The sequence below is a fragment of the Polypterus senegalus genome, unplaced genomic scaffold (genome assembly GCF_016835505.1).
Source record: "Polypterus senegalus isolate Bchr_013 unplaced genomic scaffold, ASM1683550v1 scaffold_2385, whole genome shotgun sequence".
In the NCBI taxonomy this organism is placed as follows: domain Eukaryota; kingdom Metazoa; phylum Chordata; class Cladistia; order Polypteriformes; family Polypteridae; genus Polypterus; species Polypterus senegalus.
This window is the reverse complement of record NW_024383566.1, coordinates 4034-28100: the sequence shown is the minus strand read 5'-3', so window position 1 is coordinate 28100 and position 24067 is coordinate 4034. Positions and strand designations below refer to the sequence as shown.

Genomic DNA, 24067 nt, shown 5'->3' with positions numbered 1-24067 from the left:
AACTCCATCTCATGAAGAAGGTAAGGACTTTAGGAATACACAAGGAACTCTGAACAGAACCACCACAGGAGGTAGATGAGGTAGTCAGTTCATGTGGTGAGTATAACAAGAAATAAAAAGAATTAAACTCAGTAATCAATGCATCATTGTGAAAAATCAAACCTCCAGCTTCCATTTTTTTGGCCCACAGTCTGCCTGCTGATGGTGAAAATGAACGGGAGATTCATTGATTCATCTGGGATTCTGCAAATTGTGAACATTCCTCCTCACTCTTGTAATCACACTTTAGGTTTAATTCTCTGCCACTATGGTCACATTCACGCAATATAATGTTCCACATCATTGATTAATTACTAACTAATGCAGTAAGAATATGAGAATTTTCATCCATCTTTTTAATCTGCTGATCTACACCAGTGGTACTGGCTCATTGTCTGCACGAGGGGGCTTTAATGACTCTAAGAGTCTGAAACAGATATGACAGTGTGAGGTCTGGATTGTTCAGACGAGTTGTAAAGGATCATCGAGAATAAGATGGCATAATTATCATGTCATTAGCGGTTGACCTCACTTCCTGTTGAGTAGGTGGAGGTTATTAGAAGATCCTATGACAGTGGAGCTCAGTGCCCTGACACAAAGTGCCATTACTGACAGATAAAACTCGTCAAAGTCGCATCACTCACCAGACTTTACTGCAGCAGTTGAGCCCCGGCTCCAGTCTCTTGATGCACTCGGGGGTCAGAGGTGTGTTTGTCAGGTTAAGTTCTTTAAGTTCTCCACAGCAGCTGATGACAGCGGCCAGCACAGCACAGTCCACAGCAGATAAAGTCGTGCTTCTAAAGTTCATCTTTAAATCCTGTCCAATGGTGTCTCTAATTAACTCCTTATTCTGAGCCTCACAGAGCCAGTGACCTACTTGCAGAGCTTCACTTTTGTTTTTTTCAGGTGTCATGAAGTGTCTCTTCAACACAGAGCAGATCATCCAGCAGTACGAGGGGATGAAGCACATTGAGTACAGGATGGTGTTCTTCTTCACATACTGAAAAGCCTCAGCAGCCAGAGCAGTGACACCAAAGAAATTCTTACAGTACATCAGCCTTTGATCAAGGAAGAACCCCAGGATCTCTACAAACTGATTGACTCTTTCCATGTCCATGGCTTCCAGGGCTGTTGGTCTGCTTGTTATCAGGACTGAACAGCCCTTCAGTAATGTCCGACTGATCAGACTGGTGACCAGGATGTGGACAGGCACCGCAAAATGTGGGTTTGAGCAGAGCTGTCTCTGGGTGAAGTCCAGTTTGTGTTTGTACTCATCCAGCCCATCGAATATAAACAGGAGAGTTTCAGGATTCTTCAGAACGTCTTTCAGTGGATCATCACTGAGATATTTATAGTGCCTTTCAATCAGTTTGGTCAGTGACATTTGTGGCTCATTCTCATTGTCTAGGAGGTTAAGCTCTCTGAATTTAAACAGGAACACAAATGCAAACCTCTGGTACTGAGTGCCTCTGGCCCAGTCATACATGATCTTCTGAACCATGGTGGTCTTCCCTATTCCGGCCATCCCACTGACCACTATGATGTTAACTGGATTTACACTTACAGGACTTTTCTTAAACAGCTGCTCAATCCAGATTCGCTCACATTTCTCTGCTGCACCTTTCTTCATGAGCTCTTCATGGATCCTCCCAGTTTTCATAAGTTCATGTTCAGTCTCCTTATGGTTTCTAGGGTCCTGTTCAATGGCCACCAACTCTGTGTATAGAGTCTCAAAGCCCACAGCTGTGGTGTGTGGATCTCCAGGAGAAGCATGAGCCTCCACAGTCCTTGTGGATTCAGACACAGCCTGTCTGTGTGTCTCATGGAGATCTAGAAGTCAAAATTAGAATAAATGAGGAAACCTGATGAGCACAGGACTGGAGGAACTGCTGAGCAGATGTGTGAAACAAAGGAGTTACCTTTAACAACAACATTTATTTATATAGCACATTTTCATACAAACAGTAGCTCAAAGTGCTTTACATATTAAAGATTAGAAAAATGAAAGACACAATTGTAATGCAAAATAAATCAACATTTACATCGAATAAGAGTAAGGTTCAATGGCCAGGGGGGACAGAAAAAACAAAAAACTCCAGACGGCTGGAGAAAAAATAAAATCTGTAGGGATTCCAGACCATGAGACCACCCAGTCCCCTCTGGGCATTCTACCTAACATAAATGAAACAGTCCTCTTTGGATTTAGGATTCTCACGGAAGGGCTTGATGATGATGATGGTCACGTAGACTTCTGCCTTTTAATCCGTCCATCATTGTTTGAGCATCATGAAGCTTTGAGTAGGTGGTGGTGGCACAGGCCACCACCACAAAGAAACCGGAAAACGAAACAGAAAAGAGAGTAGGGTCAGTACCGATTTTGGAGCCACCATGAATAGTTATTTTGAGGAGATTGAACATATAGAGTATCAGGATTAAGTTAAATTACGATTAAAATGAAGTTATAAAAAGTTATAGTACGAAGGTCAAAGAGAGGTGGCTCGTTTCTGGTGTCAATCTCCTCTAAGAGCTTATTTCCTGTGATAAAGGAATAAAGACAGATGGGTCAATCACAGCAGTGATGGGGCCATCCTGGATGAAGCTTTACTTCCTGAAGTTTGAACTTTATAAAACTGGGCTCTATAATTGTAAATGTGTATAAATTTGATGAATTAGTGATAGACATATAATGAGACATGAGGGTCAGATCAGTGACATGTATCCAGTTTGTTTGGAAACCATTAGTCATTCACATGAAGGAGACATCAGAAATGAGAAAATCCACAAAGTAGAATAGTGGGCATATTGAGGGCAATGCCAATGTAAAGAGTCCAGAGCAAAACTCAGACAGGATGGACGAATTAGAACATCGGAGTACTGGACATGTGAGCAATGTACAAAAACAGGCCAATTCAAATTACAGCATATCACTTTTCACATTTACTTACATTAAACTTCACTGTCTACAAATCTCCCCACTCCTGTATTCTTTTTAGGTACTTCTCTAATGATTCAACTAATTCTCCTTTATCTTGCCCTTCCATCTAGTATGGTATGATTGTGACATTTAACTTATGATATTCTTATCAGATTGTTTATGTAGTGTATATTATAAAGAGCACCAACTCCTGCACTGACCCCTGAAGGACACCATTTTTAACGTCACCTCATTCAGAAGATGTCAACCTACACAAGTCCATCAAACAGAGACACTGAATAATTCAATGGGTCCTCTTATTTAACAAGATGCTCTGTTTCTCTGTAATCTTCTGTTTCTCAACATGTGAGTATAGGACATTCCTGTGACTGATACCTGATGTTTCTCTTGTCCTGTCAACAGGAGAGGGTGTAATAACGACAATCTTCAACTGCTTCTTCAAGCCACTTCTTTAGAGACTCTCTTCCTCTTGGCCTGTGGAACTGTCAGTCTGAAGTTGATAAAGCGGACTTTATACCAACATTGGCCACCCAATGTGTTCTCCAGGTTGTGGCATTGACTGAGATATGGATCCATCCAGAAAATTTGGAAACACCTACAGCACTTTCCCTCAGAGCTTATGCTAAGGAGCTTCAATGAGATGGACTTGCTTCTATCCTCCATCCCAGATGCAGGTAATGTGCCTCATTCGGTACTCCATGAGCAACTGCTCATTCGTCACAAAGTCAAACCAACTGTACCCAAGGATTTTCCAGAGAGACACAGTACCAAAGGAGTCCAGTCTTCGTCTCAGGTCACTGGATAGCGTCCATGTCTCGCAACCATATAGCAAGACAGGAAGCACCAGGACTCTAAAGACCTCCACAGACCACCAACTGACAAAACTGGCAAACTGCTGGACTTGTTCTCTCCCAGAACTGCACCCCCACATAATGAACCGTCACTCCACTTACACACATCAGACCTGTCTGAGAGGCGAAGTTCAGTCATCAGGAGGACGGACTTTGATGCTTTCTTCTGCTGAGCGAAGTACTGTGGGATCAGGAAGAAAGAGAAAGCATGGTTGTTTTCACTGTCTGTTTAAGTATTTGCACTTCACAAAGTTGGAGAGTTCCTTAGAAATAGTGTGAAGCAACGTAAGTTCTGTTCGTTTGTTTTCATTTGTGTTATAATAGTTACGCTTGTAATTTCATTAATACTAAATGTTTCTCAATATTGCCTTTAGTTATAAGGTACCACCTAGTGGCCAATTGTCAGATCAGGGGGAGTGTGAATGTGACTGAGAGAATAAAACTAAATAAAAATAAAAAAAAAAAGCTAACCTTTACAGGTACTGTAAATTGACACCATCTGTTATAGACTCAAATCAAATGTAATTTTTTATTGTATAATAGTAAAAATAAGAGCAGCTCACTACTCAACATGTAATTCTGGAGAGCGACCGGATTAAATCTCGCGACCTGTTGATTACGAGTCAGCAGTTCTTACACTAACCCGATTTTTTTTTCTTCGGTTATATTCTTGAATAAAAGCCCACTTGTTTTGTTATATTTGTACCTTTGGTGGAAGAGCTTATTTGATATTTGGACTTCAGTCCTCACACATTATAAACTTTGTGTCAAAATTTTGTTGTTAGTACTAAAACATGAAAAACGTTTCTGTTTCAGTTATGTGTTCAACATTTCTTGCATTTCTCACATTTCCTGTCATCCTACACTTCCACAGATCATTGTAGATACGAAACACACATGAAATGCATGAGCTCCAAATAACGAGATCTTATTTTCCCTCTGCATCTCCAGGCACCTCACACGTAGATAAAGAGACTTGAGCTGGGAGATCTTTTTGCCCAAGATGAGCTCTGGTGGTGGTGGGGGTGTTATAGCAGGCTGCTTGCTGCTTATGCTGATCGACACCTTTACAAAACAAAAGACGCTGATAAGGAGAGGAACAAAGGAATTAAAGTTTTTTGCAAAACTTTTTCATAGTCCTAATGGATTCTAGTGTTAATCAATTTGGAGAGATGCAACTGCAAGTTCGAGAAAGCACAAAACCTAGAGTTTCACAAACCTCTCAGTTTAAGTGCGCTTTCAGTAGTAAGTACGGCACGTCATATCAGCCAAACGCCGTGGCACCAGCGCCTTCATCGACAGTCACACTTGAACAGTCAGAATTCGATAGACTCCTACAAAATCTTCATGAGCTTGAGTCGATAGTAAAAAAACAGGAACAATCGAAACACCTTCCACTAGCGCAAGGGCTGACACTCAGATTTCCAGATAAGATCTGATAGATGTGCTCATGCAAAATCAAACCGAATGTTAGAAGGCAGTTACTGAAATGTTATCCCTAAAAAAGGAATCCCCTGCTTCTGCACCTCTGGCACTGCGTGGTGAAGTACCACACTGACAGGTCCCTTTATTTGTAGGTGATCCAGTGGCTTTCATTAGGGCCTTTGATCACGCTGTTGGAGATGTTTTAGAGAACCCTGAAGATAAATTAGATCACCTAATTCAATATACAACAGGTCCTGCTCAGGAAATGATTAAGGGCTGTGTGTGACTGCCACCAAAAGGCCAGTACGTAACTTATTCATAGCTGATACATACATGGATAAAGCATTGAAGTGGCCTCAAATAAAGCAAAATGATGGAGAGGCCCAGAGAGACTAAGCAACCTTTCCTGATAACTGTATGGACTCCATGGCCAATGCAAGGAGCCGTGATGCGTTCAACAGCAATCAGAACATCCGTACCGTAATCTCAAAGCTCCCATATACTTTACAAGATAAGCAGTGAAATACAGCTTATAAACTTGAAGAAAGAGAAGACAGAGAGGCAGATATTGATGATCTAGTTTCCTTTTACATCGACAGGCTAAGATGTTAACGCATCCCATTTATGGAAAAGCTTTGACAAGGGTAGGTCACCTCTAAAGTACGGCCAGAGATCAGGAAGTATCTTCACTACAAGTATTTCTGATGCTGCTGAAAGGGGGACTCGAGAAACCTCCGTCAAAAAGACTGTTACTGACTTCTGTGGATTTAAAAAGCTTTGTGTATTCTGCAATAGCCAGCATACTCTCATTGAATTAGTAAAGTCAAAGTGTTACCACATAAAGTAAAGAACTGACTTTTTAAAATCAAGAGGTTTATGTTTTCACCATCTCAAACAGGGGCACCTTGGTAAGAATTGTAAAGAATGAAATGTCAGACATGTTCTTTTAAGCACTCAGATATCCTGCATATAAAAAGAGGATGGAGCAACATCTACGACTACAGCCAGGGTAGCAACATCTGCTGGGGGGTAAACCGAGACTGGAACTGGGGCCGGAGAAGAATGTGTACTGCATGTGGTTCATGTTAAGTTAAAATCTAAGAAGAGTGAAAGGTATGTAGAAACATACGCCTTTATAGACCTCGGCAGTACAGTAACAATCTGCACTGAAAGGCTCCAGAGAAAGTTAAACCTTCAGGGGAGAAGAACACAAGTATACCTCAAAACTATGAGTAACTATTATGATGATGATTCAAACATGCTAACTGAATGCTCTGTCAGATTTGCCAGTCTGTGGTCTCAATGATGATGAATATATTGATTTGTCAAAGGTCTACATGCAGGTCTCCATTCCAATGAACAGAGAAAGTATTCCACTACAAGAAGATATCAACAAGTGGGCATATCTTAAAGAGGTACGTCTATCTCATACTGACTCTGAAGTTGATCTTTTAATAGAAATCAACAACCCAGAAATCTTCAGGCAGTCATGAATCATACCTAGCCAAGGAGATGGACCTCATGATGTGAAGACTACACCTGGATGGGCGGTCAATGGACAATACAAAGAGACAGACGACCTCTTAAAACAAAGTGGTAAGCTGTCCAAATATTCGATCAATCGTGTGCAATAACAGAGATTGAAGATATGTTGCTGCAACAGTATAACACAGATTTCTAGAGGAAAATGTCACAGGACAAGTTCATGTGCATAGCCTCAGAATCTGTGAGACTGGTAGGTGGCCACTACTGTTTAAAATTGCCTTTAAAGTGTTTTAAAGAAACACTTAAAATGCCGAACAATCACTGTATTGCTGAACAGGGTGCTATTGGGCTCAAGAGAAAACTGAGCAACAATTCAGAATTCCATAAAGACTATAAAACGTTCATGAGAGACATTATTGAGAAAGGTTACGCTGTCAAGGTACAAAAAGAAAGCCTGAATTACAATGGAGGCAGAGTGTGGTACATCCCACATCACGGTGTGTATCATCCAACGGAAAATAAGATTTGAGTGGTCTTTGATTGCACTGCCACCTACCAGGGGATTTCACTAAATGAACAATTACTAAAAGGCCCTGACCTAACTAACACACTCATTGGCGTCCTTACAAGATTCAGAAAGGAGCCAGTGGCATTAATGGCAGACATTAAGTCAATGTCCTACCAAGTTAAAGTACCAGATAAAGACACTGATGTCTTGTGCTTTTTATGGTGGCCTGAAGGTAATCTAAGCAGAAACATGGAAGAATTCAAAATGACAGTACATCTTTTTGGTGCTACTTCTTCACCCAGTTGTGCTTCTTATGCTTTGTGTAGAACAGCTGAAGATGCCAGAGATACATTTCCTGAGGAAGCTGTTAACACCGTTCTCAATAACTTCTATGTAGATGATTGTTTAAAGTCGGTGGAAACAGAAGAACAAGCAATAAAGCTGGCAAAGGACCGCCAAGCTCTATGCCATAGAGGTGGATTTCATTTGACTAAGTGGGTGAGTAACAACAGAGCAGTTTTATTGTCTATTCCTGAAGAAGACAGAGCTCATGAACAAAAGGACTTAGACTTGAGCGACAGTCTTCTTCCTACAGAACGTGCCCTGGGTGTCCAGTGGTGCACAGAAACAGACAGTTTCAAATTTCAGATGAAGTTACAAAACAAGCCCGCTGCAAGGCGTGGTATTCTGTCTGTTGTTAGCTCAGTTTATGATCCACTTGGCTTTCTAGCACCACCATACTGCCAGCAAAGCTTATTCTAAGAGAAATGTGGATGGGATGAAGAAGTAGAAGTCAAACACATTCAGAAATGGAAAAAATGGATGGATGAATTACAGTTACTTACAGACTATAAAGTGAACAGATGCATCAAATCTGTCTGGTTTAGAACCATAAGGTCAGCACAAATGCACCATTTTGCAGATGCCAGTGAAGATGGATATGGCACTGTCGCATATCGTCTCCTGACTAACAAAGAAGGCAAAAAACATTGTTCATCGCTGATGGGGGAGTCAAGAGTTGCACCATTGAAGCAGGTCACGACTCCAAGATTAGACCTGACAGCAGCCGTTGTGGCAGTCAAAATGCTAAAAGGTGAGCTTCATCTACATTTTGGACTGACAGCATCTTGGTGTTAAAATACATTTCAAATGAAAGCACTCGATTCAAGACCTTTGTTACCAACAGAATCTCCGTGATCAGAGATCATTCACAACCTTCACAGTGGAGGTACATCACATCTTCCCTTAATCCGGCTGATCAAGCATCCAGAGGGCTAAGCATAGAAAACTTTCTCAGAAGCACCACATGGTCACAAGGTCCAAGTTTCTTACTGAAGCCTGAACATGAGTGGCCAAACAGACCAGATCAACTGAACGATTCAGTTTCTGAAGATGATCCAGAAGTTAAAATCTGTGCAGTTAACATGACAAGAACAGAGGAGGCGACCGAGCCCATCAACAAACTAATCACTCACTTTTCAGATTGGCTAAGCTTGAAGAAAGCAGTGGCTTGGCTCCTCAAGTTTAAAGACATACTGCTGCTCTTAAAAAATGAAAGACAAACATTTCAACTAGAAGTCAGTCAGTCTGAAAGTAATCCAGAAGAACATAAATCACTCATCACAAAGCACATGAAAAGGTATAAACTGATTTTAGAACCAGGCTCAGTTTCTTCAGAAGACTTGGCTAAAGCTGAAACAGAGCTTATACGCCTCAGTCAACTGCAAGAATTTCCAGAAGAATAAAAGGCTTTAAAGAAAAATGTTTGTGTAAAAAGAACAGTCAAATCTATAAACTTGACCCGATCATACAAGATGGAATACTGAGAGTTGGAGGAAGACTCTGCAAAGCTGCAATGCCAGCTGAAACTAAACATCCTGCAGTTCTTCATTCATAAAGAAATCAGACATTGTGAGTGCAATTATAGGCTTGCACAACTATGTCAGAAATACTGGATACCTCAAGCAATCTCCATTGTCAGGAAAATCATTTCAAAGTGCACAACATGCAGAAGATACAATGAGAAAGCAGGAGAGCAAAAAATGTCTTATTTGTCAGAAGTTCGCTTGTTACCTGACCGTTCACTAATGTTGGAGTTGATTATTTTGGTCCTTTTCAAGTCAAAAGAGGATGAAGTCTGGTCAAGTCTGGTACGGAGTAATCTTCACTTGTTTAACAACCAGAGCTGCCCACATAGAGATGGCACACAGCTTAGACTCTGATTGTTGTATCAATGCCATACGCTGATTCATGTGCAGAAGAGGACAAGTTAAAATCATGCGCTCATATAATGGAACAAAGTTTATTGGAGCAGAAAGAGCTCTACGTGACACAATTTAAAATCTAGATGAAGAAAAAATCAGCAACGGTATCATGAAGAAAGAAATCAAATGGATTTTCAATCCACCATCAGCCTCTCATCAAGGTGGAGTGTGGGAGACAAATCAGAAGCATAAGAAAGATTCTGAACTCAACACTAAAACAACAGACACTCGATGATGAAAGTCACCAAACAGTGATGTGTGAAGTTGACTCAATCATCAATAACAGACCTCTGACAGACATCAGACGACCCAAAAGACTTGGAGGCTCTCACACCCAATCACTTGCTGTTAATGAAGACACAACCTGACAAGCCTCCTGGACTCTTTTCTAAAAACGACCAACACACTCGAAGACGCTGGAAGTAACTTCAATACACAGCTGGTTTGTTTTGTAAAAGATGGTCTAAGGAGTATTTACCAACACTTCAAGAACGTCAGAAATGGCTTACAGCAAGAAGAAACTTTGAACAGGGAGGTTGTTTTAATTGTAGATGATGCTGCACCCCACAATTCCTGAGTAATTAAAGGAGCGACTCATCAAGACAATGGCAGATGGCAAAGGGGCAGTCAGAAGAGTTTGTGTGCAGCACACTGGACAGACCTGTGAATAAACTGGGCCTGCTGCAAGAAACTGCCAAAGTTTGAAATAAGAAATCCTTAAATGTTTGTTTGCAGTGTTATTATTAGTGACTTGAAAACTGCGTTAGTTAATGTAAAAGTAAAGTTAGTGGCTCTTATTAAGTAAAGTATAGTATAGTAATTATGTCAGCTCCTGCATAGCCAATTAGGGGTCAGAAATGTAAGAGCCAATCTAGAAAGTGAATTCTTAAGTTAAATTCATATTAGTGTTTGTGTGATCTCTATAGAACATTAACTTCTACATAGAATATGGTGTAGTCTTTCACGCCATGTAAGTTAATATGAGATTGAACTTTCTTGCTATATAAATAATAATGTGTGTTAATTGACTCAGTGTGTGTTTGGAGTTTGTCTCATTGCTAGCATGGCCTGGTAGACTCATCTTGCAGTTTACAAGTGAGATAACTTCAAGAAACAAATAAGATATAGAAGCTTTAAACAGGACTTTTCTTAATATTTTCTTTTCTTTTCTTTGCTGAATCAATTATTTCTCTATTTTTGTGTGAACTGTTTTACATTGAATTTTTACTAAAGCTTTTAGAAATGAAGATATTTTGTCTGTGGAATCATTTCAACGTGTCAAGCTATCGTTGAATCCCATGAAGCAAACTAAAGCTGCAGAACCTTAGTAATTCTGAATAAACGCAGCTACATAAGGTATAATAAAACATTCTTGATATCAAAATAAATGTCAAAGAGCAGGCCTTCTTCATGTCTCACCAATCAATGTCCTCTTGTCATCACTCTGGTCCTTCTAAAGAGGACAATAAGAGGACATTGAGTGGCCTTTCACAACAACGTGAACAGACACTGTACCTGACGAAGTCGATGTCTTGATGTCCCACTGGCTGATCTTCTCCAAACTCTTTTTCAGACATGACAGCTCATTTCTCAGGTCCTCAGAAGAAAAATCAGCAGTGACAGTGAAGCTGAGCGAGTCTCCATCAGCAGGAAGGACACAGCGAGATAAGAAAGTCTGCATCAGAAGAGAAGAGGGGATGAGATTTCAGAGAGGATCAAGAACAAAAATCTTTAACATCACCCTGTAAAGCCTACTTCCCCCATAACACGCATGTTTTTATTGTCACAGCAACTGCCCACCGATAACCACCTTTGTTTCGATTACATCTCGCCTGAAGAAGGGGCCTGAGTTGTCATGAAAGCCTGCGTATTATAATCTTTTTATTTAGCCAATAAAAGGTCTCATTTCACTTGACTTCTCACTACATCCATAATGGCCAACACGGTACAACACCCTCGTACTACACCTTTGTTTTGTAACTGTGTCAGTTAGCAGCGCTGAACCTCCATTGACCCATCCCTCGTTCAGACAGCCGTTTGCCACTCCTGACTCTTACACTCTCTGTGTAACACCACCAGCTCAAATTCTCTAACTTACAGCACAAGTCTGCTTTGAAAATTTATACGGCAAATAGTTGAGCAGAGATATGTTAGCAATGATATATCAGTATTTGAAATGCAGACAGTTCATGTGTGCTCCATGATACAACAATCTGTGTAAATGTACGACAAAACAAGAAATGTTACGTCTTGTAGACACAAAGCAAATGTATGTCTTTATTATATCAAATATAACTGCTTGAATGTGTTTTTATTTTAGACAATCACACTTCTGTGACATCAACCATTAAACAATTTGTCTTTTTTGAGCTTACTTTTACAAGAACCATACGTTTACACAGACTGTTACAGACTCAGATCAAATGCACATTTTTATTACATCAGATATGTCCGTTTGAAAATGAAACACGTTATCACACATATGAGTTCAAACATCTTATTTTGTACCAACTGATATTTGGACTTCACAGTCTTTACACATTCACAGCGACATGTCATCTAAGCGATTTCTTTACATTTGTTTTTATTTTTGAATAAAAGCCAAATTGTTTTGTGACTGTGAAGTTCAAATATTTTCAAAATAAGATGTGGAATGTGAAGATACTCTCCAAAGTCCTAGCTAGAAGGATGGAGAAAGTGCTGCCTTCAGTAATATCACAAGACCAAACTGGATATATTGAAGGCCGACACTTAGCTTCCAATCTCCGACGCCTGTTTAATGTAATATACTTACCCACAAAGTCTAACATCCCAGAGATATTATTATCATTGGATACAGAAAAAGCATTTGACATGATTGAATGGAACTACCTTTTCACTACACTGGAGAAATTTAGGTTTGGCCCAAACATTTGTACATGGATCAAACTACTGTATACCAGTCCAGAATGTTCAGTTTGTATTAACAACATGAATTCAGACTCCTTTAAAATACAGTGTGGTACCAGACAAGGATGCCCCCTGTCACCACTGCTCTTTGCAATCGCCATTGAGCCACTGGCAGTTCACTGTCAAAACGCTTATGAGATAAAGGGGATTGTCAGAGAAGGACTTGAACCAAATATTTCTCTGCAGATGATATGGTACTGTAGATATATAAGATCAACAGAATACTGTGCCTGCAGTCCTAACAGCACTTTCAGAATTTCAAAAGATCTCTGGTCTCAGAATTAATTTGACTAAAAGTGTGCTCTTCCCAGTGAATTCTCAAGCACACAATATTAGATTGGACACCTTCCCTTTTATCATCGCAGATCAGATTAAATACCGAGGGGTTAACATCACAAGTAAACATAAAGCCCTTCATCTCACTTTATCTAAAAGAATTAAAGTTGTTAAGATGAATATCCTTCCTAAAATTCTCTTTTTATTTCATAACATTCCAATATACTTCAATAAATTTTTTTTTTAGAAATTAGACTCGACCATAACCTCATTTATTTGGAATTCAAAAAATCCACGTATCCAAAGAGCGACCCTACAAAGAACTAAGGCAGATGGTGGCGACCCTACGAAGACCTAAGGCAGATGGTGGCATGACTCTAACTAACTTTCAATTTTATTACTGGGCAGCAAATTTACAATCAATAAAAACCTGGACGTGGACACAAATAGACAAACACACACAGGCTTGGTCAGCAATAGAAATAAAATCCTGCAGCTCTTGTTTATATTCCTTGCTTTGTATCCCAATAAGTACAAGTTATCGCCAATTTACTAACAACCCAATGGTGCTTCACTCACTCAGAATATGAACCAATGTAGAAAGCATTTTAAGATAGAGAAGCTTTTATCTGTGGCACCTCTGCACGATAATCACCTTTTTCCGCCCTCTCAAACGTACGCAGCTTTTAATGTCTGGAAAACATCTCTCTTGTTTAAAATTGTCCAAAATGTTTCCAGGCCAAGATCTAACCTGCAAACATTGCAGTCGAGCTCCAGCCTCACTAGGTCACATGTTTTGGGCCTGCATCATATTAACATCATTTTGGACTAAAATCTTTAAATGCCTTTCAGACAGCCTTGGTGTCCCAATCCCTCCTAACCCACTAACGGCTGTGTTTGGTGGGCTCACAGAGGGGCTTAAAGTAAAGGACAAACAAATTGTAATGGCCTTTACTTCACTATTAGCACGTAGACTTATCCTGCTCAACTAGAAGACTCCGAACTCTCCCATTTTACGTCAGTAGGTAACTGATGTTATATATTATTTGAAATTGGAAAAAAAGTAAATTCTCACTTAGAGAGTCTTTATAAAACTTGTTCAAAACCTGGCAGGATCTAATCGATAACATTTTAGAATAAGCATTTAAATTGAGGAAGTGGATTCTGTCTCCTCTTTATTTATTTATTTATTTTTACTATTATTAAAGTTTTATTCTGTTGGCCTAGCTCTCTTTGTCATGGGTGGGGGTTGATTTGTTTCGAACTTCATTTTGTTAAACTTGACTTGCTAATATGGAATGCTACTGGATTTTAATAAAATCAATAAATTTAAAAACACAAAAAGGCATGGAATATTAAATAAACACTTTCACAAAAGGTATGACGAAACAAGTGTGCTTTTATTCAGGAATAAAACTGAACAAAAAGAATCATTTAAATGACATGTTGCTGAATGTGTACAGTCTTGGAAGCCCAAATAGCGTTTCCATATCAAGACGTCTTCATACATGAGTGTGTGTTTGTGTGTGTTTCACATTCATTCAGTCATACCTGAAATAATAAACACACTTCTGTTGAGTTACTGTCTGTGTAGGTTTCTTGGTTGCAAAAGTTAATAAGAAATTACAATTTAGGTCTGCGTGTCGGTAGACGTCACAGAAGTGCGATTGGCGGTTATCAGCAGGAAATTTGTTGAGGTGGTAAGGCCATTCGAATTTCCTCACGTGTGTTGGGAAAAATAAGGTGATCAAGGGAAACAAATTTGGTGGGGATTCCTGTGTTAATGGATCGTTTCTTGCTGTACCACCTCAGCTCAGGAAAAGTAACTTTGGGAAATTCTTCAAGGTGGCCACTTCCAAAAAGAAAGAGGACTCGATACCCAAGTGAGACGATCTTCTCTCTGGTCTTAGATAGTTTGTGCTTCTTACATTCACCGTAAACTTTGTGTTTTGTTTTGCTCTTTATTTCTTTCCTTTTCATGCTGCTTATTTAACTATTGGTTGGTATCTATCACCATGGCAATATCCCAGAAATTGTCCCAATTTACTATAATGTACAAAGGTCTTCAATATTGCAGTATGCTTATGACGTCTGTTTTATTCCTTCCAGTTTCTTATACGTGCCCCAGATGGAGACAGGGTTCACATCAAGGATGACACAACAGAGAGACAGAAGACAAACCAGTAAACTACGTTATGTGTCCGCGCCGCACATGATGGGCAGTCAACCTGGATTGAAATGTGGAGATCACCTCTCATTCATTTATTGGTTATTAATGACAGAGTATTTCAGTGTAGTGAGACATAAGAGATCGACTTGACTTTCAATAAGCTGTTCATGCAGGACACCATAAGAGCAGAGTAATCAGACTGTAGATAAGGGGACTGAGGGGACAGCGGCCAGGTGGGCAAAGAACTGACTTGACAAAGAGAGCAAGACATTGGGCTTTTCAGAGTTCTGAGGTGAAATCAATTCAATTAAATGTAAACAAATATACATGAAGTAAGAGAGCTCCTCAGTATAATTACACAATGGAAGGTCTGCACTAGAAGGTGTCACTTGTGATGAAGACTTGTGGCCCTTTGTGTACTCATCACCATCCTCAGCTAGTAGAGATTAGAGAAGGCTAGTGAGAAGCTGAGTTATATAGTGTCCATGATGTGTGAAGTATAAATCAAGAAGAGAATCTCCATCACATGAAGAACACACTTGTGAGTCCAGTTCAGGAATATTGTGTGCAGTGCTGGTCTCCATATTAGAGAAATGAACAAATAGCACAAACGAAAGACGAGGGAAGAGAGACTGGACTGTGGGATTTGAAGGATTTGAATCTTATGAGTTTTATAATAGAAATATTAGGAGATGATATGACAGAGATGTTTAAAAAGCAGAGACTCAGAGACTTTTATACATTTTGACATTATTAGAGAAATATGAATAGACATTCTGTGTTGGTTTGAATGGCCTATCCTTCTCATGTTGTAAAAACTCCTCAGATCTTTTGAATTTCTTTTTAAATGTTCTCAGGTCCCACACATCCCAATCTGACTAGGTTTCCTGTAAGGAGCTTCCCTCACCTGCATGAAGTGGATGTGATCCTTGTTGTCATAAAGCTCCTTCAGCTCAGTGTCTCTCTTCTTCAGCTCCTCAATCTCCTTCTCTAGTTGTTCCATGACTCCTTCAGCCTTCTCTATTTCTTTCTTCTCTTGTTCTTTCATCCTCTCAAACAAGTTCTTCTGAGCTTCTTCAATGCAATGGATCAGATCAATGAAGTTTTTCTCATTTTCCTTTACTTCTCTTTCCACAGATATCTGATTGAATAAAGAAAGACATTGAATTGAGTCACATAATAAGAATTACAAGTCCCTAAGCTTTTTTTATTTCAAAACATTCCAATATACATCAAAAATCTTTTTTTAAGAAATATTAATTCCCCAGTGGCTTCCCACTGAGTGCAAGGGGAAAAAATAAATGTAGTTTTTTAAAATAAGTTTTTTAAATTTAATTTATTTTTTCAACAATTAAAGAGATTTAAATAAATGTTAAATATAAAAACATTTTTAAATCATTATCATACGAGAATATGAAGTAATATATAAGAAGATTAATATAAATACAAATTATTAAACAGAAAATATTTTATAAAATAATTTGAAAACATGGAGCACGGTGGCAGTGGTAGACTGCAGCTCAAAGTTAGGAGACCTGGGTTTGTTCCCAGGTTCTTCCAGGGAGTTTGATGCCTCCCTGGTTCGGGTTTTCCCTCCGGCGCTCTGGTTTCCCCCAAGCCAAAAGCATGCCGGTTAGGTGGATTTGATTCTATTTGCCCCTAGTGTGTGCTTGGTGTTTTGTGTGTCCGGGGGTTTGGACCCTGCCCGCATTGTTTCCCCGCCTTGTGCCCTATGTTCTGAGATTTTCCGCAGCCCCCCCGTGACCCTGTGTTTGATTCGTTTGGGAAAGGGATGGAGGGGTTTTGAAAAATATGAAGTTATAAAATTTTAAACAGAAAAATTACTTTGGTAAAGATAAAGTACTACTGCGGTTTTTTGGAAACTAATTTTTTTTCAATGTAAAAAGTATAATTTTTCATGTACCTCCCCAGAACACGCAAATATAACTGACTGTGGGAGAAATGGATTTAAACAACAGGAGTTCATCCGCTGGGTGCCCCTCGTGAATAACTGGTAATGTTTGAAAAATCTCCGGAAAACCAGTACCCCCATTATTTTTAAGATCTCTGAGATCTTTTTTTGTTTGGTTCAAGGCTTATGCCTTTTTTTGGGATGGTGCACCTATCCCAAACTATTATCTTTTAATGTTGCAAGACATTTGCCTTCCGACCCTTTGATGTTGCAAATTGGGTTTTCCCGGGAGGTGGTTTAAAGGTAATTTCAATGCCAATGTGCTGTTGGCCCAATCTAATAATTTGAAGGATCCTAATGAATACAGCCAGAGCTAGCACCATTCGCCTTTGGCAAGAATGGGGTTTATTTAAGGTTTTTCCTGTTCCTTTTTGGGCAGACGAAAACGTTCAAACGCAAAAAGAATTTTATATATATAGATTAATCAAAATAACCTAATTTATTTGAACTCAAACATCCACGTATCCAAAGAGTTACCTAAAAGACCTAAGGGGGAAAGGGTTTAGGGTTTCACCTAACTTTTAAATTTTATTACGGGGCAAAAAATTTTACAAAAAAAACCGGGAAAAAGAAGAACATCACAGACTTTCCCCTAAAGTAAAATCCCAGTATTTCTTTATATTCTTTGCTTTGTACCCCAATAAAAAAAAAAGTTATCCAATATACTAAAAAACCAATATACTAACAAAAAGTATTTTAAGATAGAGAAGTTTTATCTGTGGACCCCCAAAAATCCTTTTTTCCCCCTCTCCAAAGGGACGCAGTTTTTAATGTCGGAAAACATCTCTTGTTTAAAACTGCCCAAAATTTTTCCCAACCCGATCAACCTGCAAACATTGAAACAGCTCCAGTTTCATTAGTTCACATGTTTTGGGCCTGCACTAAACATCTTTGACTAAAAATCTTTAAATACCTTACAGAAAGACTGAGTGTCCAACCTCCTAATCCCCCAACAGCTTCTGGGGGGCCACAGAGGGCAAAAGGGGGGAGGACAAAAAAACGATTGCCTTTACTTTACATTGGCATGTAGACTTATCTTACTCAATTGGGAAAAATCCAACGTCTCCTTTTTTTAAACAGTGGGAACTGATGTATATATTAGAAAATGGAAAAAAAATTTTATTCTCACTTAGAGGATCCTTTTAAACCTTTTTAAAAACCCGGAGGGCTAATCAAACATTTTAGAAAAAAATTTAAAATTGAGGAAGTGGGTTTTTCCCTTTTTATTCTATTTTTTTATTTATTTTTTTTTAATTTAAAATTTTATGGTTTCCAGCCTTTTCCCCGGGGAGGAGTTGATTTTTTTCCATTTTGTTAAACTGACTTGTTGCATGGAATGTTATTAATTTAAAAAAATCAACCATTATAAAAAGATCCATTAAGATCAGGAAGACTTTTTAAAGACTAAGGGACAAAGAGATTGGCCATGGAGTTTCCCCCGTGGGACCTTAAAACATGAGATTTTTGTGCCAAGAGATTGACCAGGCCCACCTGATGAGGAACATGAGATTCCTGAAGACACGCCTACTTACAACCAAATAACAGCAGACGTTGCCTACAAAATGCAGAGCAGGTTAGAGATTATGAAAGCAGGGAATTTCAAAAGGCTCAAAAAAAAAATGTTGACGCAAATATATGGTGAAAGAAAAATGAAAGTTGGAAAATTAGAAAGTATAAAAAAAAGAAAGATCCGGGAGAGCAAAAAAATGAAATTATTATTTAAAAAAAGGGAAAGAATCACCACAGACCGGGCGCATTGAAAAAAAAGCAGGACAAAGGGGGTCAGAAATAAAAAGAAAAAAAAGAAAAACCAAAAAAGGTTAAAAACGGGGGCCAAACACTTGCAGAGCAGGTTAGAGAAAAAAAAAACGGAATCAAAAGACTAAAAAATATAGGCAAAACACATGCAGAGCAAATGCAGAATAGAAAAGAAAAAAACATTTCAAACAAAAAAAGTAAACTTTTGAAGAAAAGAAAGAGAAATTTTTTTTCGAGAAATAATAAAAAGGGAAATGGGGTAATATATACAGGTGATAGTCTAAGATGCAAATTGTAATTTGAAGTTTAATAGAAAATTTCCCCAAAACGGACTTTACCTCTACGCATTTTTTTTATTTTGAAAAAAATTACTCTGATGATGGTTTTTTGTGCTGAAACCAAAAACAGAAAAACCCGATCCTGAATTATAGTAAAAGTCATTAAACACACCCCCACTGATCCATTAAAAGTTTCAGAACGTTGGGACTAAAAAAAGATTCCAAATTTGTTTTAAGGTTCAAAAAAAGTAAAACTAATGAAAGAGCAACAATTCAAAAAAAAAAAATCTTAAAGGGTATCGGGAAAAAACAAAAAAGGGGGTTGGGAAAAGGAGTTGGGAAGCCCCCAATTTTTAAAAAAAAAAAGAATGACTAAAATGAACATTTTCAAAAAAGGGTTGATGAAATAAGGTGCTTTTATTCAGGAAAAAACTGAATAAAAAGAAATTTTTAAATGACATGTTGCTGAATGTGTAAGTCTTAAGCCCAAAAGCTTTCCATATCAAGACGCTTTCAACATGAGGTTTTTGTGTGTTTCACATTCATTCAGTCATACCTGAAATAATGAAAATTTTTTGTTGAGTTACTGTTGTGGGTTTTTTTTTTGAAAAGTTAATAAAAAATGGAAATTTAGGTCTGTTTTCGGTAGACGCCAAGAAGCATTCGGTTACACGGGGAAAATTTGTTGAGGTGGAAAGGGCCCATTAATTTCAGGTGTTGGGAAAAATAAGGTGATAAAGGGGAACAAATTTGGGGGGGGTTTCCCTTTTAAGGATTATTTTTGCTGACCACCTCAGCCAGGAAAAGTTATTTTGGGAAAATTTTTTAAGGTGGCACTCCAAAAAGAAAGACGATGAACCAATGAGACAATTTTTCTTTTTTAGATAGTTTGGTTTGTTCATTCACTGAAATTTTGTGTTTTTTTTTCCCCTTTATTTTTTCCCTTTTCACGTTATTTTATTGGTTGGTATCTACCCATGGCAAACCCAGAAACTGCCAACTGACTATACTGTACAAAGGTCTTAATATTGCATTGCTTATGACGCCTGTTTTTTTCCTTCCAGTTTTTATATGTCCCCCCAGAGGGAGAAGGGTTTCACACGGATGACACAACAGAAAACAGAAGACAAACCAGTAAACTACGTTATTTTCCCACCCAATGATAGTCAACTGGGATTAAAAATGTGGAGACATTCATTCATTTATTGGTTATTAATGACAGAGTTTTTCAGTGAGGAGACATAAGAGATCGATTGACTTTAATAAGCTGTTTGCAGGACACCATAAGAGCAGAGTAATCAGACTGTAGAAAAGGGGGACTGGGGGGACAGGCCAGGTGGGAAAAAGAACTGACTTGACAAAGAGAGCAAGACAGGGGCTTTTTAGAGTTCTGAGGTGAAATCAATTAAATTTAAAAATTTTAAAAAATATACATGAAGTAAGAGCCCTCAGTATAATTACACAATGGAAGGTCTGCACAAAAAAAGGTAACTTGGATGAAGACTTGGCCTTTTTGTACCACACCATCCCAGCAGTAGAGATTAGAGAAGGCAGTGAGAAGCTGAGTTTATAGTGTCCAAGTGTGAAGTATAAAACAAATAGAGAATCTCCATCCATGAAGAAAACACTTGTGAGTCCATTTCGGAATATTTGGTGCAGTGCTTTCCAATTAGAGAAATGAACAAACAGCACAAGAGAAAGATGAGAAGAGAGACGGGACTGGGGGATTTGGAGAATCTTATGAGTTTTAGGATAGAAATATTAGGAGGTGATATGACAGAGATTTTTAAAAAAGCAAAACTGAGACTTTTATAATTTTGAAATATTAGAGGAATAGAAAAAAATTTCTGTGTTGGTTTAAAATGGCCTACCCTTGTCATGTTGAAACCCCCCCTTTTATTTTTTGAATTTCTTTTAAACGTTTCTCAGGTTGACAAACCCAGTCTGATTAGGGTTTCCCCCGGGAGCCTCACCTGTAAAAAGTGGACATGACCCTTTTTTTTCCCAAAAAATTCCTTCAGCTAGTGTCTCTTTCAGCTCCTAACCCCTTCTATTTTTCCCAAAGACCCTTCAGCTTTTTTTTCTCTTCTTGTTTTTTGATCCTTTCAAACAAGTTCTTTGAGCTTCTTCAATGCAGTGGATGATCAATGAAGCTTTTCTCTTTTTCCTTTTCCCTTTTTCCAAGATATCTGATTGAATAAAGAAAGAATTGAATTAGCCAATAATAAGAATTACAGCAGAAACACTTTGTGGGTTTTTTAATGTTGTAAAGAATAGTTTGTTTTTGGCATCCTGGTAAAGATGTTTGGTGGAAAATCATGAAAAAACAGACTAGAATAATGGGGGGGAAGCGAGAATTTTTAGCCAGGAAAAAATTTTCATCTAATTTGGTGGGGGTTTATGAAGGAAAGGGATATGACATCGGGAACAGTCACCCCTTTAGAGATATTAGAAGGACGACGAGGGGAACATTTCCATTATCCTATGGGGACTCTAAAACGAAAGGATTTCCTTTTTTTTTCGATGTATTGGAAGTACCACGGGGCCCTTAGCAAAAAGTCTCCAGCCCAGTCAGGTGAAATGGACATGGAATTAGAGAAGAAGAAGAAGAAGAAGATGATGATAAGATGATGATGATTTTGGGTATTGAAAACAAATGCCTGTGTGATGGAAGGAATTGTGAAAATTGAGTCTTTAGACCAAAAACGTGTGGGGGTAGTTTTGTTCTGTTTGGTTTGGTTCGGGGTCCATACCCCCTGTTGGTGACAAATCAGATAAAAATGGAGATATTAAACAAGTGTGTTGTGGTTGGTAAGGAATTTGATTTAATTTCATTCATGAACCGGGATTTTTTTATTGTCCTTTTTTTTCTAATCTCAAACTCGGGACTGAGTCTTCATTTCTAGTCATTTTATTAACTTTATATTATTACTGATATTTTACTAGGGTTATATTTGAATGGCTCACCAGGTGTTGTAGGGGGGGCACCCAAAGTGGCATAGAACAACACAGCAGAGTAGTGACAGGTAGGTCACAGTCTGATGTAAGTGTAAGGAACAGTACACACTGCTACCCCTCAAACCCACAAAGGAAAAATGTCCACCTGCTTTTCAAGACCTTGATTTAGGAGTTGACTGGTAATCCTGAGATACCAAGCAGGAATGAAAACCCTAAAGGGACCCCCACACCAGTCCCAGAAAGAGCAAAAGAGTGATAGTTTGGGGGTTAAAATTAGGAGGGCGAAGGTTTTTTCCAGAGACCTTCTTGGTACAGCTGCATTGTCATTGTTATTAAAAGGCCAAATCTGCCGAAAACTTAAAGAATAAAGGGGAGGAGCAGAACTAAAAAGGATATCCAAAAGTCCATTTGGTTTTTGGGTCCCAGGAAGACTGAGGGATAAGAAGGTAACATACCTTTATTTTATCTTTTACTACTTTAAAATAAAAACTAAGCAACAAATTAAGAAAAGGAAATTTGTGAGCGTCAATGAGTTTAGACGGGTGAGTTTTAGGTTTTATAATTTAGGGCCTACTCTGAATCGGGAAATGAAATAAAAGAAGATGTTGAAGTGAAATACCATGGATGATAAAAAAAAAATGTTTCTGTCCTTCTGTCTGCCCCTACACGCCATACCAGTGAAGCTTTTGGTTTTTTGTTTTTTTTATTCCTATGCCATAATTTTAAGGGCGCCCAATTCAACTCACTTTTATCTGCTCCACCACATTTTCATCTCCCTTTTTCTCTCCTCAAGTCTCCTCCGGGTTTCACTCCATGTTGCCCCCCCAAATGTTCCTGTTTTGGGCAAAAGAGGGCAACATGGTCTTATCAAATTTACTTTTACATTTTTAGTTTTTTTCTTTGTGAGTCCGGAAATTTTTCAAACATTTGTTTTGATTTTGTGGAAACTAACTTTTTTTTCACACTTGCCTTTATGTTTACACTGAGGTGACCACAGATTTGACTCAAAATGTGAATAGCAACACAAGATTAAAAGAAAAGTTTAATTTACCAGTAAGATTGAAGATGGAGTTTGAGCTTTAAGAGAGGACAAATGAATACAAGAGTTTGAAGGACACTGTGATGTAGAAGATAGGGATTCGAACCCAGGAGGAATGGAACGGAGGGCAGCAATGGTGGACCAAAAATCATCTGATCACCAAAGTTTGACTGTGAGAACAGGATGTTATATTTTTGTATTTTTGTTTTTTACCCCATGTGTTGTGTAGTGATGACTGATCCATGTTTTTATGGGGAAAAAAATTTAGAGATAATCACACAAAACATGGTTTGGTTTGGCATGTGAGAGAATTAAGAGGGAGATACTCTTTTTCAATAGACTGTCATATATTACTCAATAGATTTTAAAACACGGGACGTGATCTGAGATACCGAAAACAATCAAAAGAAAAAAAACAACTTTTTTTTTCAAACCTTCCTTTTAATACCTTTTTGCATTTAAGCTTCCAAAGGTGGATAGGGAGGAATTCAAATACAATCCCAAAAACATTGGGGTCACACTTTCACTTCCATGTCTGTGGTTCAGACCGCTGTTTGGGAAAATTTATCATCAAAAACCCAAACACGCGTGCATAAATGATCCAAAATCCATTTTTTTAACCTGCTTATCCAGAGCAAAGTGGTGGGGGGAGCGGAGTCTATCCCAGTTATAACAGGCACAACGGGGGAAACACCTCATGCCACCCCTCACACACACACACACACACACACACACACAAAATGAAAGACTAATTTAGCAAACCAACCCACCAACATGCATGTCTTTGGATTTGGGGGGGAATCTTGCACAAAAAATAAATGATAAAGAAGAAATACAAACTTATTGGAGCACCTTGGAAATGAATCAAAAAATGTAAAATGCAAAAATAAGGATAAAAGAAGAAGTACTGAGGTCAAAAAAAATATACAGACAGAGGAAACAATAAATCTATTATAAAAAAGGGCTAATGGGGCCTGACCTGACAAGATGGTCAGAGGCACATGTAAAATAAATAAACTTTTATTTTTCTTCACCTTTGGGTTTCCCCCTTAATCCCACAGGACAAACACAGTCCCAATACAAACACCAAATTAAACAAAAACAAAAACTATTTTTTTCCTCCACCACCCTTTTCCCGGCAACCCATCCTCCCCCCTCCC

General features: G+C 38.5%; 1 protein-coding gene across 1 annotated transcript; it reads right to left on the bottom strand.

Annotated features, from left to right (window-relative positions):
• Nucleotides 1-674: 674 nt before the first annotated feature.
• Nucleotides 675-22630, bottom strand: LOC120521525 (NACHT, LRR and PYD domains-containing protein 12-like). Its single transcript, XM_039743091.1, has 4 exons — nucleotides 22615-22630; nucleotides 15810-16043; nucleotides 11023-11182; nucleotides 675-1869 (listed from the first exon to the last, which is right to left on the bottom strand). The coding sequence occupies exons 2-4, from the start codon at nucleotides 15948-15950 to the stop codon at nucleotides 680-682; spliced, it is 1491 nt and encodes a 496-aa protein (XP_039599025.1). The 5' UTR covers nucleotides 15951-16043; nucleotides 22615-22630; the 3' UTR covers nucleotides 675-679.
• Between the last annotated feature and the right edge of the window lie 1437 nt (nucleotides 22631-24067).

Bases quoted from the DNA above. Each gene is read 5' to 3' on its own strand.
- LOC120521525 (XM_039743091.1), bottom strand. From the start codon at position 15,950: ATGAAAGAACAAGAGAAGAAAGAAATAGAGAAGGCTGAAGGAGTCATG. The intron at 11,183-15,809 runs GTGAGGGAAGCT...CTTCTGATGCAG, and splicing joins ATCACATCCACTTCATGCAG to ACTTTCTTATCTCGCTGTGT. The intron at 1,870-11,022 runs GTACAGTGTCTG...TTTGACTTCTAG, and splicing joins CAAGACATCGACTTCGTCAG to ATCTCCATGAGACACACAGA.